We start from the raw sequence: 18,429 nt of genomic DNA on the forward strand, positions 1-18,429 counted from the left end.
AAAAAAACGAAAACATTTTTATGTAGTTAATCAAAATTTTCTTTTATTCAAGAAGCTTACGTCACAAACATTTGAGTTTGCCATCGTTTTTATAATGTGAAGCTTCCTGTTCTGGCAAAATCGGATCTGAATATAATAGAATTATTATTCAGCTTGAGATATAATATAAATACAATATTTCCTTCATGAATACCTTTAGTTGAGTGATTTTGGGAGCGAAGACTGGGCCTAAAAACTGAGATAAATTATAACGAACCATAATAATTGAGACAAGAGTGCAGTTTTTGAGTATATGGTATGTAACAGTAAATTATCGATATAGGTGAAAATATACCATTTTTAGTGGGTTGTTTCGTGATTTTTTTTTTCAGCTTTGCAACAATTAAGCCTTTTTTCTTCTTTTAAATCCTAAAGTAATATAATACTTTTTTACCATCGAGCAGAAACTAATTCACTTTCTATACAATTTTTCTATCTCAAAGTAAGATTCTACCGGTAAAGTCCTGAAAATACCCATTGTAATATATCAAATTAAAGGTAGTTCAATAAGGAATAGAGCGGTATGCTCAGAACTAAAATTGGATTTACAGTTTAATTAAAAAAAAAAAAACAAAGTCTGTATCCTAAAAAGATTAAAAGTTTTAATGTTTGCTTCCTAGATAAATAATCCATTCTTATTTCATTTTGAAAGACAATAAAAAAATGACAATAAGAGTTAGAAACTCCAGATAGTCTTTAATTTAAATAATATTTTAGATACAAAATGTTTTCATAGAAGCAGTGTTTATGAGAATGTTCATGTATCCGATTAGATTATCTAAGCCTTTGAGTCACGTTAAACTGTATTCCAATTTAATACCAACCCTAGATGCATAAGGCTTTTATCGGCAATTCTTCTTCGAAGAGTCATTATTAGTTTAACTGTAGAGGCTTTACTTTCTACAGGTCAAGATGGTGAAAGAAAATAGTAAACTTGACGAACCGCAAAATATGTCTTATAAATTAGGTGTACTTTTGTCTCACCCTCCAGCAGGAGAAGAAGTGGTTATTTCAGGTAAGAACTCATCTCTTTTAGGTTAAAATGGCATGCTAGTTGGAAAATGTTAGTTATTTTGGTCAGGAATATTGGTATTAGAGATCTTTAGCTCACGGTTTAACAATACACCTAAATGGTAGAAGATCAGCTAACATATTTATGGATTTTAAGAAAGCATTTGACAGCAGTTGACCCAGTATTATACAAATTTTAAACTCCAATATATCTACTTAACGTTATCAAAAACTTATTGAAAAGCGGACCACTAGAAGTACGAATTGACGACACTTTTTCTCCTGAATTTCATCAAACGCGACTTGATCTTTCATAAACTTAACGCCAAAGACACTCAACCAATACGCCAACACCTACGTAAGAGGAAGGAACTAGGAAAAGAACCAAAGATGACCACAATAGAAACAGAAAAATGAAAGGACAATCGTCACAACAAGGGTATTCCCGACCCTCCATGTTTCACAAAACTTCTTGCACATTCGCGAGTATCTAACACCAAATTTCCAAGATGACTATCACTTCATGTTTTGTTTCAAGCTTAGCTAATCATTTGGCCAAAAATAAAGCAATATTATTTCACACAACATTTTTATCTAGGAATGTCAGGCGAATTTCCTGAAACAGATAATATAGACGAATTTAAGTACAATTTGTACAATAAAGTCGACATGACTATTCAGGACACCAAATCAAATCACGAGACATCTATCAACTATGCATCATTGAAAAATAGGAATCGATTCGATGCTGGATTCTTCGGTAATGGTAATCATGCAAAAATAGGAATATTCTTAAAAATGAATTTTAGGTTATCTACTTCCCCAAGCCACGGTTTTAAATCCTATTTGCAAATCCCTTTTGGAAAAATGTTACGAAGCCATATTTGACGCTGGCCTGCACCCTTCGGATTTAGAGAAGACAAATACTGGAATATTCCTTGGCATAACATTTTCAGAGTTCGAACTTTACTATTCCTATTACGAGCGTATCGTAGGAGCGAACACCGTTCTGTGGTTAGTACTTGAAACACTTCCGGTTTCATCTTGAGATCTTCATATATGTATGTAGCAAAAATAGCCAAAAATCGTATTTGAAATTATCCTACAACAACCCTGATAGTCTGGATGTGAAAATGATAAGCAAAAACATTCTCTAAGGTCTTACCCTTCAATTCAATAACGTAGAAACTACGTCTAATGACTATTTTTCTATAAAAGCACAAGGCACACGCCATTTTGTCTTCCGTGAAGGTGCTCCACTTTGCGGCTTCTATAAACATTTTATACCTTAGGAATCTGAAAAGTGTCTTAGCAAATAAGATCAGTCACCATTTGAAGCTCCAAGGGATATCCATAACTGTAGACACTGCATGTAGTAGTTCAGGATATGCATTGGAGAATGCTGTTAGAGCGATTAGGATCGGCCAGTGTAATGCCGCTTTAGTTTGTACTGCCAACTTCATATTCTCCGAAGGATGTTGCATTCAGTTTGCCAGGTAACTTCCATTATTATAGTAGATAACTGGGGTGGATATTGTCCAGAAGCGAAAATTATTGAAGATGAATGGAGTAATAGTCATAGAAAAAATCTGAGAAACTTAAGGTCTTCTGCGACTTTATCCTTCGTTAGAGCTTTACGTTTGAGTCACTCTAAAATTGGTTTTGATCCTGTTAGATCTTATCAGTTCGCTTCATTTCAAGTTAACCAATCGCAGGCGGAGATCGGCGATCTCAATGGCAACTTTGTTGAGATTATAGGAAAATATCCTACCAGCGCCATTTGTCATTATAAAATCATAATAGAGCTTAATGTACAGAATTTTTACTTTGTGAAACAGTCTTACCATAAAACATTCCAATCACCATACAAGTGACTCGATGCTCTGTTGTACGGATCTGTTCATTAGAGGACGTAAATCTCACTATGCCCTAAGAGAAATGTATTCCTTTGGTGCAATTAAGGCATGATCCCACGTACCCCAGTGGTCACTTGCCTGAACCAACGTCATTTTTATAGTACCACGCCGTTCTCTGAGCATATAGCACCATACCATCCTCTGAGTTTTTTAATAATCTAAATTAACCTGAACTCTAGGTTGTAAATGTGTTCTTTATGGGAATCCTTTAGTATTTTAATAACACCTGCATATTTCCAGATTAGGTGTATTATCTCCCACTGGACAATGCAGACCGTTTGATAATGATGGAGTTGGTTACGTGCGATCAGAAGCTGTCACAGCAATGCTCCTCCAAAAGGCAAAATACTGCAAAAGGATTTATGCTAAGATAATTCATATTAAAACGAATTGCGATGGTTTTAAGGAATATGGCATTACATACCCCAGTGGTCGCAATCAGACTGCTTTACTGAAGGAACTGTACAACGAATGTGAAGTTGATCCAGTTAGTGTTAGCTATATCGAAGCTCATGGAACCGGTTCGTATTTACAAGAAAATATTATTTTTAAGATTAAAATTTGGGGTTTTGGTAGGTACCATGGTAGGAGATCCTGAAGAGCTTGCCAGTATTGACGAATTTTTCACTCCTGGTAGAACCAAACCTCTCTTGATAGGATCGGTGAAGTGCAGCATAGGGCACACTGAGCCATGTGCCATGTTATCTTCAGTTGTAAAGGTAAGGAATCGCAAAATGATTTTTTTCACATCTAGTTCTACTTTCTACGACCACTGCATTGATTAGGTTATATTAGCCTTCGAAACCAACATGATATCTCCAAACATTAATTACAACAGTCCTAAAAAGAACTTACATGGGATCATCGACGGCCGCATAAAAATTGTAGTCGAAAACACACCACTCCAAGAAAACGAGGCTATAATCGGTATGTTTTGCTCTCAATAATCATTTATGACTATCGTAAGCTTTAAGTTCGTTCCAGGAGTGAGCAATTTTGGCTTTGGAGGAGCAAATGCCCATGTAATTCTCAAAAGGTGCGCAAAACTAAAGTATGGGGCGGGACATCCGACAAATGGTTTACCAAGACTGGTGTGTGTCAGCGGACGTACACAAAAAGGTGTTGAGGATTTTCTTGATGATATCGCTGAACATTTCGATGAAGAACATATAGCACTCATACACAATGTGTTTAGGTAAGTATTTAATGACAGTTTCGAATCTTTCTTCATGGTAGGTACCTATCAGACTTGCGCAGATAACTTACGCCGCCCATATTACCGCCCTGAGTGTATATTTTCGGATATGATTTCAACACTCCACAAGCTTTCTTTTATAACTAATCTTGTTCGATCTTCTTATGTTAGTAAGGCATCGATTTTAATACAATTGTAGATTTTTTTACACACTCACATACTGCTCAATCAGTAAACATTGACTGATTTAAACTTAGCTCTATTTTGTTCTAATCGTTCTCAGTTTTCCTCAAAATGAGTATTTCAAAACTTGGTGTTCTTAGCTACATAGAACAAAAAGAATTAATTATCATATTTTGCAGAAAACCCATAAAGAATCACTTATATCGAGGATATGGAATTATATTGAAGCAAGGAGTAATGATAAAATCAAGCAAACCAGTAACTGACGTTTACAATAAAAAGCTCGTTGTTTATTTTGGAGGTATCACATTCCAAACCAAAAATTTGCTATGTGAGCTGCTACACTTACCCTTGTTGTTTGCTTTCAACAGTAGGTAAGCTTCAGACGTACTGAAAGATGTAATAAAATGATTACAAGAATGACATGAGCTCGTTCAGAAGACTAAGTTGTGCAACTGTTTAAATGAATGTTGACGTCGTTTTGGTTACAAATTTCAACAGTTGCCCAATTATGGTCTTTGCTGAACGCGGCCCATATTGCCAATTTGATTTTTAGATTAATGCAATTCTTCGTACAAAAAGATGTTGACATTGAATGTATTTTGCGAGACAACCAATCAAATGTTGCTCAGTTGCTCATCAATCTACTCACCCAGCTAACCTGCTGCGAGTTATTGAAATCGCTGGAAATACGCAAAGATTTTGTTTTTGCAAATTCCATTGGATATATAACAAAAGCGTATTCTGAAAAAGTCATAACGTTTGATCAGTTTTTGGAATTTGCTTGTATAATGATGAAACATGTTCAAGGGAAAAAATCAAAGAGTATAAGTTGTAATAGAATAATTAAGAAAATGTCAAAGCAAAGTAAGTTCTGCAAAGTTATTTCTCCGAAAAATAAATATTTGATAACTTATCCAAATCCTTCAGAGTTTATTTGGATGATTTGATTTTAGGATCCAGTTTGCTGTCTGAATTCCAAGAAATACTGCATTCAAATAAAGAAACTGAAAGGAACAGTAGGCCTAAAGCCGACTTTTACTTTCTTAATAACCTGATAAATGGATTATTTGACTTTGAAAACACTTCAAGAGCAATAAATAAGCATTCAGTGCTGTTGGAAATTGGAAGTAGATTTGAGAACTTCGAAAGAAAATGCCCCATCATTGTTATGAACCTTACTGCTGAAACTAGGATCATAGGAGTTCTTAAAACCATTGGAAGGTAGTTCAATCTGAAAACTATAATAATATTTTGTTTCACCACCATGTAAAAAAAGATAACTTTCATTATACTTTACCCTACCAAAAAACACCATTCTCATCTCTAGGGACGGAATATCCCATAACGTTAACATTCATCTCCAGAGATCTCTATAGATGAAAGTGAACTGTTCTCCCAGTGCCAAAATATTCTATTTTCGTTACTCTTTCGACAATATAAATATTTCTGACTATATTTTAATCTTTTCTCTGCTGTCCTTTGATGGATTCAGTTAATTGAATGTATTATTCTTCAGACTTTACGAATTAGGCAAACAGCCGCAAATTCAGCGACTATATCCAAAAGTTCAGTTTCCAGTGAGCCGAGGTACACGAATGATATCTCCTAAAATAAAATGGCAGCACGGTAAAGCATTTCCTCTTCCTATCTTCGACATTGACTCAAAGATGAACGAGATCAAGAGTTTTTACATCAGTCTTGAGGAAGAGCAGTGGGCTAGTTTGGATGGACATGTTATAGATGGTAGGTGTTCAGAATCGTACTTTCTCTAACACTACTCCAGAAACTAAGTATTATGTGAAATTGGTTATTTAATGAATTCTTTTCATCACTTATTACAGTGTTACTCGATAGGAATAAATGAACCACTATCTCGTTCTACTTTACTCTTACTAGAAAATATGGAGAAACCGACTTCCTCTCATCCTTCTTTACCACTAATGCTCGAAAACCACTAGCAAAATTTAATTCAGGTTATTTTGGATTAATTCAGATTCGAATTGTCAAGGTACTATGAGGATAAAGGGTTCGTCCTTATAGATCGGATTCTTGTTACCAAAAAATAAAGTTCTTTGGTAGCACGTGCTGTATATTTTTGGACATAATGAAAACTATAATGCAGTTCAGCAAATTCTAGTAGAAATGACGTTATGCACACTTGTAATAATGAATAAATAATTAAATTTTATTATTTCATTCAGGGAGAATACTATTTCCTGCAACAAGCTACCTCTTCCTGGTTTGGACTGTATTAGCCGACATGCATGAGATAGATATAGAGAAGCAAAGTATAGTTTTCGAAAACTGCAGATTTTTGAGAGCTTGTCAGCTAACCAGAAATGCAAAAAATTACCTTAAATTGACAGTAATGCTCCAAAAACGCAGCGGCCTGTTTGAAATTACAGGTAGGATTCTGGATTTAATTTCTCAAAATTCTTCGTAGTCCCCCTATATAGCCTATCTAATAGCAAACCCAATAAAGAAGTCAGTCTTAAAAATTATATATCTCTTCACTCAAAACTCACAATTTTTGCTGTATTACCTATGGAAATCAACCGCCCTTTTTAAGACTGACTTCTCCTTAATCCACAGAACATGGAACAGTTACATCAATCATTTGCCTCTATTTCCTTTTTTTTAGAAAATGATGTGGTTATAATGACTGGTACTGTTTGCGATGGTAACAAAGACATCAGACTTAACTTGCCTCAAAATATAGAAGAAATGAATGGCGATAGCTTGAGTTTAAAAGACATTTATAAGGAACTAAGACTTCGAGGTTACAACTACAAGTGAGTGCATGATAATAATTAAGGGCTACTGACTTTAACGTAAAGCACACACTTAAAAGGGGAGATTTTAAAGGCCTAACGCAGTGCAATTCATCAGTTACCCATGGCAAAGCCAAATGGCTCGGAAATTGGGTATCGTTTATGGATACCATACTTCAAATGAAGATTCTAGGAGAAGATACGAGGTTGCTTTATGTGCCGACAAGATTCAGCAAAGTTATTATCAATCCTGTGGCTCATTTGGAAGAAGTTCGGAAACAAAGGCTTATTAGTAGAGATGAGACGGTAGAATTACCTGTGTATATTGATTATACCTCTGGAGTTATCAGGTAAGATTGATTGCAAAATGAAAGGAAATTCGCGATTAGAATTTACGAATACTTCGTCGCATAAAATCGCTCTCTGAATGATTGAAAGATCAGTAGATCAAATTTCTTCAAGGAGTTAATAGTAACTCAGATATTTTTATGCGCGATATTGAAGGAATTGTTAGTATTGGAAATGTTATAGATATGGTATTTCTAAGGAAATACTGTTTAAAGATTATATGTTTATATCAAGCGTTTTAATAACATGAATTTAATATTCAAAATTTGTTAGCAAGCACTGTCTCAGAATTAAAATTTTTTAATTTCTATATTGCTTTAGCTCGGGAGGAATAGAATTGCGAGGGCTTTTGGCCTCATCGATATCAAGAAGAAAACCGACAGCTTTTCCAATTTTGGAGAAATATGTATTTGTCCCTAATGAAGGAACACTCAATTTGGAGTCAGCTATTAGATTATTTATGCAGCTGGCTTTGGAGCATCATTGTGGACTAAAAGTGACTGTAATTGAACTCATCGATGAAGCTACCGAAGAAGATTTGCAGCCAATTGGTTTGAATTTAATACATAAAGAGACAGCTCGCTTTTTTTACATTTGATATTCATGTTATTAGGGCCGATCATTAATGATGTGCTGGGTGATCAACCATTAGTGCATGCAAATGTGACAATATTAAGTTCCAAGAATATTGAGACGAATGTTACAGTAGAAAACACTAATTTGAAAGATATAACTGACACTAGTGTTGCCGTTGCAAGTCGACTACTAAGTCGAACATCTGTAAGTGAATTATTATTACTATTTTACATGCCAGAAATGCCTGAAGAAGTAATTCAACTCATAGTAGTTCACGTTCAATTCTGTGAAAATATTTCTTATTTAAATTTTTTTATCCATTTGGGCATTCTGAATTGATAGATTTCATGTTCAACATACGAGTGTGAGTAGCGATATTAAGCAATTCTTCCTTGCGAGTCCCTAGGACGACGGTGATAATAGGGAACTTAATTGTGAGGACAAAAAAACAAAGACAACTGAGCTTAATATTTATGGTAAACATGCGTTTCTCATAAGTGACCAACCGAATCAACATTATTCAAGACATAAAAGAAATATTACATGAACTACATTATCATTGAAAGTGATGAGGGATAAGAGTTTTAAATCTTTAAATGAAATTGTTAAGAGTATGTTTGGGAAAATTATTTTCTTACTTAATAGTTTTACACACTAAAGGAAACTACAAATTTTGTGAAATACAGAGGTACGTTTGCTCCATTTTTCATGGTCAAGTAATAAAATTAATGTCTTTGTTCAACTCATTGAGTTAATGAAAAACCGAAAACTTCTGGATATTTTGCATTTTTTAATTAAGATATTTTAAATAACTCTGAAAAGGTAATAAATTACACAACTTAATCTCCATTCAACTAATATTATCGTTTTGAAAATCCCAATGATGGGCTCTGCAAAATTTACTTGTATATTATATTAATTCAAATTAACCTGAACTAGATATTTTCTGCTTTCAGATATTTCAGAAGATATTGAATGCAACCAAAGAAACTGCATTCATCATAACTAGAGAACCACTTGGTCTGAATGTCGAAGAACACAGTTTGCAGCAAAGAAATATTGAGATTTTTTCGGTGATTCAAACGGATAAAGAAAAACTGTTGTTTTTAAAAAAGAAGGGTAACCCAATTAAATCCAAACCGGTGTTCATAAATATTAGTTGTCAAGATAACGATTTCAAATGGTTGAATCAGGTAAAAGCTAAAATCAAGAAACACCAAGAAGTTGTTCTTTGGAGCCAGAACGAAGCATTAAACGGTCTGATAGGTAAAATTGTGCCAAGGCAAATTTAAGAATATTTGTAAAGTAGCTTTTTTCACAGGCCTTGTAAATTGTATCAGAAAGGAACCAGAAACCCAAAATATACGAGGAGTTTTTATAGTAGACACAGCTCCATCATTTGATCCTACTTTGCCGTTTTATAAGAATCAACTCGAAAAAAAGATGGCTTTAAACATTTTTATGAATGGCTCTTGGGGAACATACAGGCACTTCTTATTAGGCAAGTAACTCGAAGCATTTTAGGTCTATCATTAAATTAAATTGTATTTATAGAAAACCTTCAGGAGATTGAGAATGAATATTGCTATGTCAATAGCACAGTTCGCGGGGACTTATCCAGCATCAAATGGATTGAAGGTCCTTTGTCTCATGTGAATCAGCCTGAAAATACAGTGAAGGTTATAAGGGAACCATATTCTTGTAGACTAAAATTTGTTTAAGACAAATTAATTGTTTTAGGTTTGCTACGCTGCTTTGAACTTCAGAGATGTTATGACTGCATCAGGTAGAATTAACGTCGACGTTATTACAAGAGACAGACGTGAGCAAGAATGTGTTCAAGGATTTGAGTTCTCAGGAATAACTTCTAGGTTAGTAGACAATATATGAAGTAAAAGTTCAGTAGATTTCAATCTGTAACCATGCAGTGGAGAAAGGGTGATGGGCATGGTAAGCCAGGGTGCCTTAGCCACTTTTGTAAAGGCCGACCGAAACCTTATATGGAAAGTTCCAAAGTCATGGTCTTTAAGAGAAGCAGCAACAGTGCCTGTGGTGTATGGAACTTGCCTTTATGCTTTAATAGTTGTAAGTTGCACTTGGATGTTTCAAGCAAAGCTCAAGCGAAAGAAATTTAGGTAGGAAAACTTAAGTCAACTGACTCAGTTCTTATCCACTCTGGGACTGGTGGAATTGGTCAAGCTGCCATAAATCTTTGCTTGTGGATGGGGTGTAAAGTATTTACAACTGTAGGAACTCAAGAAAAACGTGCTTTCATAGCAGAGAACTTCCCACAAATTAAAGGTTCTTATCGCTTAAGCTCGCAAATTTACGTTTGCTAAATTACTAACTTATATTGACAGAAGAACACATCGGTAACTCACGAGATTTAACCTTCAAGAAAATGATAATGAAAGAGACCAATGGCAAGGGAGTTGACGTAATATTAAACTCCCTCGTAGAAGAAAAGCTAAGCGCTTCTGTAAGATGCCTCTCGCAGAATGGTCGCTTCCTTGAGATTGGCAAATTTGATTTGGCTAGTGATAACAGACTCAATCTGCTTTCCTTCAGGTTAGGTGGAAGCTACCATGGAGTTATGTTGGACAAGTTCTTCAATGAACCTGATTCTGCGAAGATGGAACTGAATAGATTAGTTCAGAAATATATCGATATGGGTTAGCTTTGGGATTACATATAGGGAGAGTGTTGTACTTAGGAACTACTTGGGTTTTCGTGGCTCGGCCTTGGAAAAAGGGCGAATCATCTTAAGGTCAACTTCCGAGCCTTAATTTTCATTTAATGGATAAACTTGTATTGAAATAGAGTTTAGTTCCGATATTAGTTATTCCGGTATCCAATTGCGCATTTCCACGTCTAGCAATGATCGATTAGTAACATAACATGAAAGAAATTCTGGCCCATCAGAAATGATTAGGTTTAAAAGAATGATTCCAGGCATTTTCAAGCGGAAAATAGTATTTCGTAGCGTGAAAGCCAATCAAAATATTTTTTTTACTATTTCAACAACTTAATGCATTGACACTGGTTTACCATCATTTCCTGGTATGTTCATTCAGGCGGTCATGGACTCATGATGCTATCTCTTAAATAGACCAAAAACTTGTTTTATACTGTCAAACAGGTCAAACAAGTGACTTCAGTTTTTCTCAAAAATAGGTCATAGTGACGACGAAAAATGCTCATCCAGCTAACTGCTGCAATGCTATTTTCCATTTTCTTCTGTGAAGACAAATTCCAGCTTTCTGATTATGTTCTTAGTCCATAATGAATTCTTACCGTTTGTTTCAGGTAATCCGCAAGTTCTCATTCTTTGGCTTGAACTGTTGCTTCTATGGCGGCTTTTGATACTATCTCCGTTTCTTTTCTTTCTAGGCATTTTGAGATCTAGAAAAAGTTGCTTTCGTGAGAAATATGAAATAATTTAATAGTATGTACCAAAGGATATCCATTGATGCAGCAGGGGATCCGCATCTCCTCACATCCCCCATCCTTTCCTCCATCACATTTACATGTCTCTTGATATCGCAAAGAATCGAATAAACACAACGCATTAGTAATTTACACTATATATCCCTAAGATCACAATTTTTTACTTATTAAACTCAGAAATTGCAGGCCGGAAGACCAAAATATTTACTCTAGGGGCTTAAGAACATAGAAGACCTGTTGCTTACCATGTCGATGAAAAACTTCACGATTTATTAAACAGGAATAAATATACCTTTTGGCCGCTATTTATTAATCACTTTTGTATATTCTGCAACATCGTAGCTGGCTCAAATAGCTTTTGTCCAGTGATATGCACGTCCCTAAGCACAGCACTGTCCTAGTTACACGTTGTAACTCGATCACAAAAAAAACTTGAGTGATTTTTAGGTGCAGTAAAACCTTTAAGTTCAACTGTCTTTAAGAAAGATGAGGTGGAGCAGGCTTTCCGATTTATGACTACAGGACGACACATGGGAAAGGTACTGGTACAGATTCAAAACCAAGATGTCCAGACTCTGGAACACGCCCCCACGGGACTACCACGGTAAATATCTAGAAAAGCAATAGTGAAGGTCGGCTTATTAATCACTTGTTTAAATTTGGCAACAGCATAAATCCAATTCAATATTCATATTATGCCTTGTGTATTATAGTGAAAACAATCTGATGCATGCTCCTACGAAAATCTTAACAGTATCGGCTGTGTCCAATACGAAAAGAGCCACTGAGTTCTGCTAAAGGAAAGCCGCCCTAGTTTTGTTATAGCTCGAAAAATTGGGCCAGAAAATTTTTTTTAATGAAAATTGACACATTTTCTTTAAAGTTTGTCTATTGAATATACACCCTGTATATTCCATTAGAAAACAAATTTTCAAATGGAATTTATCTGTTCAATTCCATTAAAAACTTGACACCCTTGCTGTTTCCTGAACCTTTAACAAAAATCCTCAAAAAGTCAATAATATGTTCAAAGAGGACGGATAACAGCATTTAGCTCAACTCTCCAGAGGCGGAAACTCCGCAATATTCGCTGCAAGTTTCTTATCTACCTTTTGGATATATCTGAAATGCTAAAAAATCATATTTAAACTTAAATCTATGAATTAATTACTCAAACATTGTTTTCAGATATTTCTGCGATGCCTCCAAAACCTACATAATATGCGGTGGCCTGGGAGGTTTCGGCTTGGAATTAGTTGACTGGCTGGTACTCAGGGGAGCTAAGAACTTAATTCTGACGTCTCGGAAAGGTGTAACCACCGGTTATCAGAACTACAGAATCTCGTAAGTAATTACTCAGGTTTATATTAAAATTTTAATCTTTACCTTGGTGCTGAATAGAATATGGAAAAAGTATGGCTGCAACATAAACATATCGACGGAGGATATAACAACGCTAGAAGGTTGTCTGAGTTTGGTAAAGCATGCTAATGCAATTGGGCCTGTCAAGGCTATATTTAATCTTGCTGTCGTCCTAAGAGATGCAATATTGGAAAATCAAACCGACGAAAATTACCAAATTTCCTTTGGTCCTAAGGCTCACGCCACACGCCATTTGGATGAAGTCAGCAGAAAACACTGCCCAGAACTGAGGTACCATTGAACAAAATTACTTTGGCTGGTTTTCATGATCAGTTCCTATATTATTCTAATTTTGTATTTCCTTGCCAGGGATTTCGTAGTATTTTCCTCAGTATCATGTGGAAGAGGAAATGCGGGACAAACCAATTATGGAATGTCAAACTCGGTGATGGAGCGAATCTGCGAACAGAGAAGAAGAGATGGGTATCCCGGGTTGGCAATTCAGTGGGGAGCTGTCGGAGATGTAAGTTATAATTGAGGTTTGTTTTTTTAATTTAGAACAAATTTTTATTGCAAAGGTTGGCTTGGTGGCAGAATTACAAGAAGATCGCATCGAAATTGAAATAGGGGGAACTTTACAGCAAAACATAGCGAGTTGCCTTGAAATTTTAGATGGATTCTTAAGGCAGAATGAAAATACCGTGGTTTCCAGTATCGTCGTAGCTGAAAAAAAGAATATCGGAATTTCTGGAAATGTATTAGAGGTTGTGAGCGCACTGATAGGTAAACATATTAGAACCTGCTTGCATTCATTATTTATTAATAATGACAACAAAAAATTCAACTAGGTATAAGGGACCTCAAATCTGTGAGTATGCAGGCAACGTTAACCGAGATTGGAATGGACTCAATGAATGCTGTTGAAGTCAAGCAGACATTAGAGAGAGAGTTTAACATATTTTTGACTCCTAATGAGATTAGGAGTCTTACATTGGCACGGTCAGTAAACAAATAAAATTAGCATATCGTTTTTCAAATAAATGGTTAAGAAAAAGATATATCATTGTTTCAAGTTAGCCTGTTTCATGACCGAATGAGGCACAAATTCAAAGAAAGTTACGCAAAATCAAGACATTTGTTAAAACGATTTTGAGGGAGAAAAAGATTTAATTGTGAATATGGAACGTTGGCCAAATATTCAACTTTCAACCAGAGTCTATTTTCTTCACCAAAACATACAAAGTCCTAGTTCGAGTCGAACAAGAAATAAAAAATTGAAATATCTGACTTGTTCCAACTCACCGGGAAAATGGTTCGGGGGTTTCTGGGCAAGCGCATTGCTCATTTGAAATTCAAATCTGGAATGTAAGTGGTGTAAAAGGATCTTCGGATCATTCTAAGATGATTTCCGGTCTTGTTGGAACAAACCATAATATTCAGATAGAAATTAACGCCGTATTCGGCTTCAAGAGTGAAAGGTCATTAAATGACGTAATTAAAAAAAATCCCATGTTTTTCAAGAATCCTTTAATTTCTACATAAAAATTTAGTCACTAATTAAAGCGCGTACGCTTCATTTTGTCTAACTCTATACCCATATTTTTCATATACATCTGTATACGAGTATCTCAAAATTAAATCGTATCATTTTCGAATTAAATTCCTTTCAAAAATATCTATCGTTCATTATAGCATCAAAGAACTACAGGATACCGCTAATGATGTAACTGAAAACAATAACCACTCAAACGACATAGACTGGATCAAAATCTTTAGTAATGTAGTTAATGCTGAAGAACAAACCTCTTTCATCGTTAAACTAAGAACTAAACAAGGAGAACAAGAAGAAAGAAAGTTGCCTAAAATCATTGTTTTACCAGGTAAAACCCTTGCCAACATGCATATGATGGTGGTGTTACTGAGGAAGTGAAGAACATCATTACATCATGGTGTCTTTTACTATCTGGTTCATATTTGCTTCCAAAATCATCTACATCTTCATACCTCCCTACTCCAAGTAATCTAAAAAAGATTCCTCCATTTACACAAAATATTCATTTCTTTTATGCTTCAGCTTCTTACAAACAATGATAAAATCTAATTTTTAGGTATTGAGGGCGTATGCTGCCTCTTAGAAAACTTAACAGAATTGCTAGATGTGGAAGCTTATGGAGTAAACTACCTTTCAAACGTGCAAGAAGACTCGTTCCCGAAAATGGCAGACATGTTACTTCCAGTAGGTAGCTGTAATTGAAAGCATGAGTGGGTTGTTGAATTGTGTAAGAAATTATGTAAATAAGAGTTAAATCACAACTTTTTTGTAAATGGCAAGAATATGCCTTTTGCCTTCAATTATTATGATGTACGAGCTATTAATTTCCTTTGTGGTTCAATAATCTAAGAGAATGTATATTTGAGAAAAAAAAAGCTCATAAGCTGTAGAAGCAGATAGCATGAAGCACAATCATATATTTTTGGTGCTAGTTTTCTGGCTGATATTTTGTATATGTTCACTCAAAAAAGCATAGCTCATGTAGCATGTAATACTAGTAATAATTTCAGGTCAGTTTATAGAGTTTCTCTTGCGACGGATACTATATACCCATCTGCATCTTTGAATGTATGTCGAATCAATTCTTAACTGGCAGATCCAAAATCCACAGATCGTTTGAATCAATCAGAAAATACAAATTCCACCGAAATGTTTGTAGACGTAAACAAATCGAGCAAAACTTATCACAAGTGATAATATCACATAACATTACGTTTTTTCTAAATACTAGGGTTTTTTTAATTATTTAATTATCAGTATCTATATCAAATCTGGAGCTTTTGTTTAATTGAGATTTAAAATGTTTTAGAGCTGACTAAAGTAACTAGCCTGAGTCCGGTTTCTGCGTGTGTGAGAAAGTTTCAAAGGAACCATACCGAAGCTAGAGAGCACACTTATGTTGAATACTTTCTAAATTCATAATATTGTTCATACTGAAGAGAGAAATAAATCAGTAACCTAAAATCTATTCATTCCTGTGCGTACTAATGATTTTAAGGGTATTTCTGGGTACTGACTTGTATATTGCATTTTTTTTTAATTTTTAATAGCTGCATTTTGCATTCGTAAGATGAACATTAAAACATTATTTATTATTTGTTTATAATTCATAAATTAAGATATCATCAGAATTTTAACTCCTCTTTGTTTTAGCACATTGTTCCTCTGTTGGAACGAAACGAACCATTCAATCTAGTAGCCCATTCATTTGGTAGTGTCTTGGCCCTAGAAATTGTCAGAAGGCTAGAAGACATTGGTTATGGTGGTAGAATAATATTTTTGGATGGCTCATTAGTATTCCTGAAGGAACTGGCCGTTCGGATATCAGGCGACAATATTGAAAACTCCCTAATAGCAATCCTGCTTAAGACCATATTGAGTATAAAGGAAGTTGAAAAAGCAATGGTATGTTAACCAATTACTATGTTACTTATGAAACTTAGCAAAAATGTAAAATCTAAATCACCAAGTTTTGAAAACTGAACAAAATTAAAATATGTCACTTTCCATTTGTTTCACACGCAAATCATAGAAAAATACACTTGAAATTTTCAGGATTTAATTTGCATATGTCTGTCGTCATTTTCCAGATAGATATTTGCAAATGCAGCAACTTAGCCGACAAACTTCAACTTCTAGGCAAAAACCTGAAAGTTAAATCGAAAGAAACGCTAAACATTTTCGTTAACAGTGTTAACGCTAATTTACAGCGTATGAAACTCATTAACTACGAACCTGATATTGGGAAGCTGAAAGCTGCAGCTTTCTTGGCCAAAGCGAGTTTCGGTTCTATTAAAATTGAAGAGGATGACTATGATTTGAATCGATATTTCGAGAAAAATATAGATATTAAGGTGAGGTTAATGAACGGTTTAGTGTTTATCAGCACAGAAAATAAAGGGGGTAGACCATATAGTGTCAGCGTCTTACACGTTGTTAAAGGAAAAGCTCTAGTAGTTGCGATTATTGTAAATTGACCTACTTTCATAAGTTTTAACATTTCTCGGAGCAAAATGGCTACAGCCAAATTAAATATGACAAGAAGTATTTTGTCGATATCAAGTAAAGACTTTTCAGCATAGTTGTGAAATAAAGGAAAATTTATGTTTCAATTTATATTTGAATATGCCAATTTTTTATTTAAATGACGACATATACCAGGTAGCATGAGCAAACTAGTTTTAGCTTCAAAATTATTAATTAAAGCATTCAAAACTACTATAGGCTCGATATTACCCACCCGAGTTAACTAAAATTGTTTTAAAATAAATTTTACATTATTTTTAGGTATTTGATGGAAGCCACACTTCCATGTTACAGAACGTGGATCTAGCCGACTCAATAATGGAGATCATTGGCTCTAAGTAAATGTACAATAATAAGTGTGGGTCTCTAGAATAAACTTCTAAAATTATTAATGTTAGTTTAAGAATTATTGAATATTTTTTGTGAATTAAGGGATGTTTTTTATAACGAAATTGGCCTTTATTCTAGCCCCGGAATGTCTATACTTATATTGTTATAATAAATCAGAAACACGACGTTTTGACAAAAAAATACCTGTTTCTTTTTAACCTTCCATTTAAGTAATATTTGCAGATAGTTGCAGGTAAAAACAATTTCTTCCTCCCGTAAATTGTCGTTGCCAACATACAGGCAAACTGACTTCCAAGCAACTATTTACATGTAATTTTTCTTTACTCTTTATTTTAGTCGAATCAGAAATCATCCTTTTTCCGTGCTTGAGGAATTTTACACACTTTTGCTACGGTAATCCTCATCTAATCTACATTGCCGTTACTTTCCTAATGTCAGTAGATTACACGTGAAAAGATATTTTCCAAAAGAATCATAATGATTCAAAGCCTACGTAAAAATATTTATTCATAATAGATTAGCTTGGTGAGTTTGAGTCGCAAAGGGTCATTTTATTTGGTAAAAGAAATAAAAAATTCGTTAAGGAGAATGAAAGAGAGACAAAAGTCCCTAAAACGTTTGCAATATATGTATTTAGACGTTTCGATGCTAAGTGGCATCGAAATCAGCATACTACAACATTAGGAGCGCTACTCGGTAATAACAAGCATAAAAAGTAAAAATAAAGTCTTTACTTTTCTGTATTTTATTTTTAAAACAAAGTCTTTACTTTTCTGTATTTTATTTTTAAAACAAAGTCTTTACTTTTCTGTATTTTATTTTTACTTTTTATGCTTGTTATTACCGAGTAGCGCTCCTAATGTTGTAGTATGCTGATTTCGATGCCACTTAGCATCGAAACGTCTAAATACATATATTGCAAACGTTTTAGGGACTTTTCTCTCTTTCATTCTCCTTAACGAATTTTTTATTTCTTTTACCAAATAAAATGACCCTTTGCGACTCAAACTCACCAAGCTAATCTATTATGAATAAATATTTTTACGTAGGCTTTGAATCATTATGATGATGATGTAAAATACAGAAAAGTAAAGACTTTATTTTTACTTTTCTACGTTTGTTACTACTTATTTCTTTTTAATTTCTTTT

The 18,429-nt window shown here is 34.5% G+C and overlaps 1 protein-coding gene across 1 annotated transcript; it reads left to right on the plus strand.

Moving 5' to 3' along the window:
• Positions 1-1,867: 1,867 nt before the first annotated feature.
• Positions 1,868-17,271, plus strand: LOC136412733 (fatty acid synthase-like; the record flags this gene model as incomplete). The annotated part of the gene is made up of 33 exons (XM_066395902.1): positions 1,868-2,064; positions 2,343-2,546; positions 3,207-3,487; positions 3,543-3,685; positions 3,752-3,893; positions 3,951-4,161; positions 4,524-4,718; positions 4,901-5,211; positions 5,301-5,568; positions 5,864-6,090; positions 6,549-6,752; positions 6,989-7,139; positions 7,199-7,468; positions 7,788-8,017; positions 8,080-8,246; positions 8,999-9,308; positions 9,364-9,543; positions 9,597-9,721; positions 9,783-9,913; positions 9,971-10,127; positions 10,178-10,343; positions 10,403-10,714; positions 11,937-12,093; positions 12,678-12,833; positions 12,891-13,142; positions 13,221-13,374; positions 13,430-13,634; positions 13,700-13,865; positions 14,544-14,731; positions 14,960-15,087; positions 16,057-16,308; positions 16,494-16,757; positions 17,191-17,271. Coding segments are annotated over 33 exons (6,585 nt in total), but the record flags the coding sequence as incomplete, so codon positions are not given.
• Between the last annotated feature and the right edge of the window lie 1,158 nt (positions 17,272-18,429).

This window comes from Euwallacea similis, chromosome 12 (genome assembly GCF_039881205.1).
Source record: "Euwallacea similis isolate ESF13 chromosome 12, ESF131.1, whole genome shotgun sequence".
Lineage (NCBI taxonomy): Eukaryota > Metazoa > Arthropoda > Insecta > Coleoptera > Curculionidae > Euwallacea > Euwallacea similis.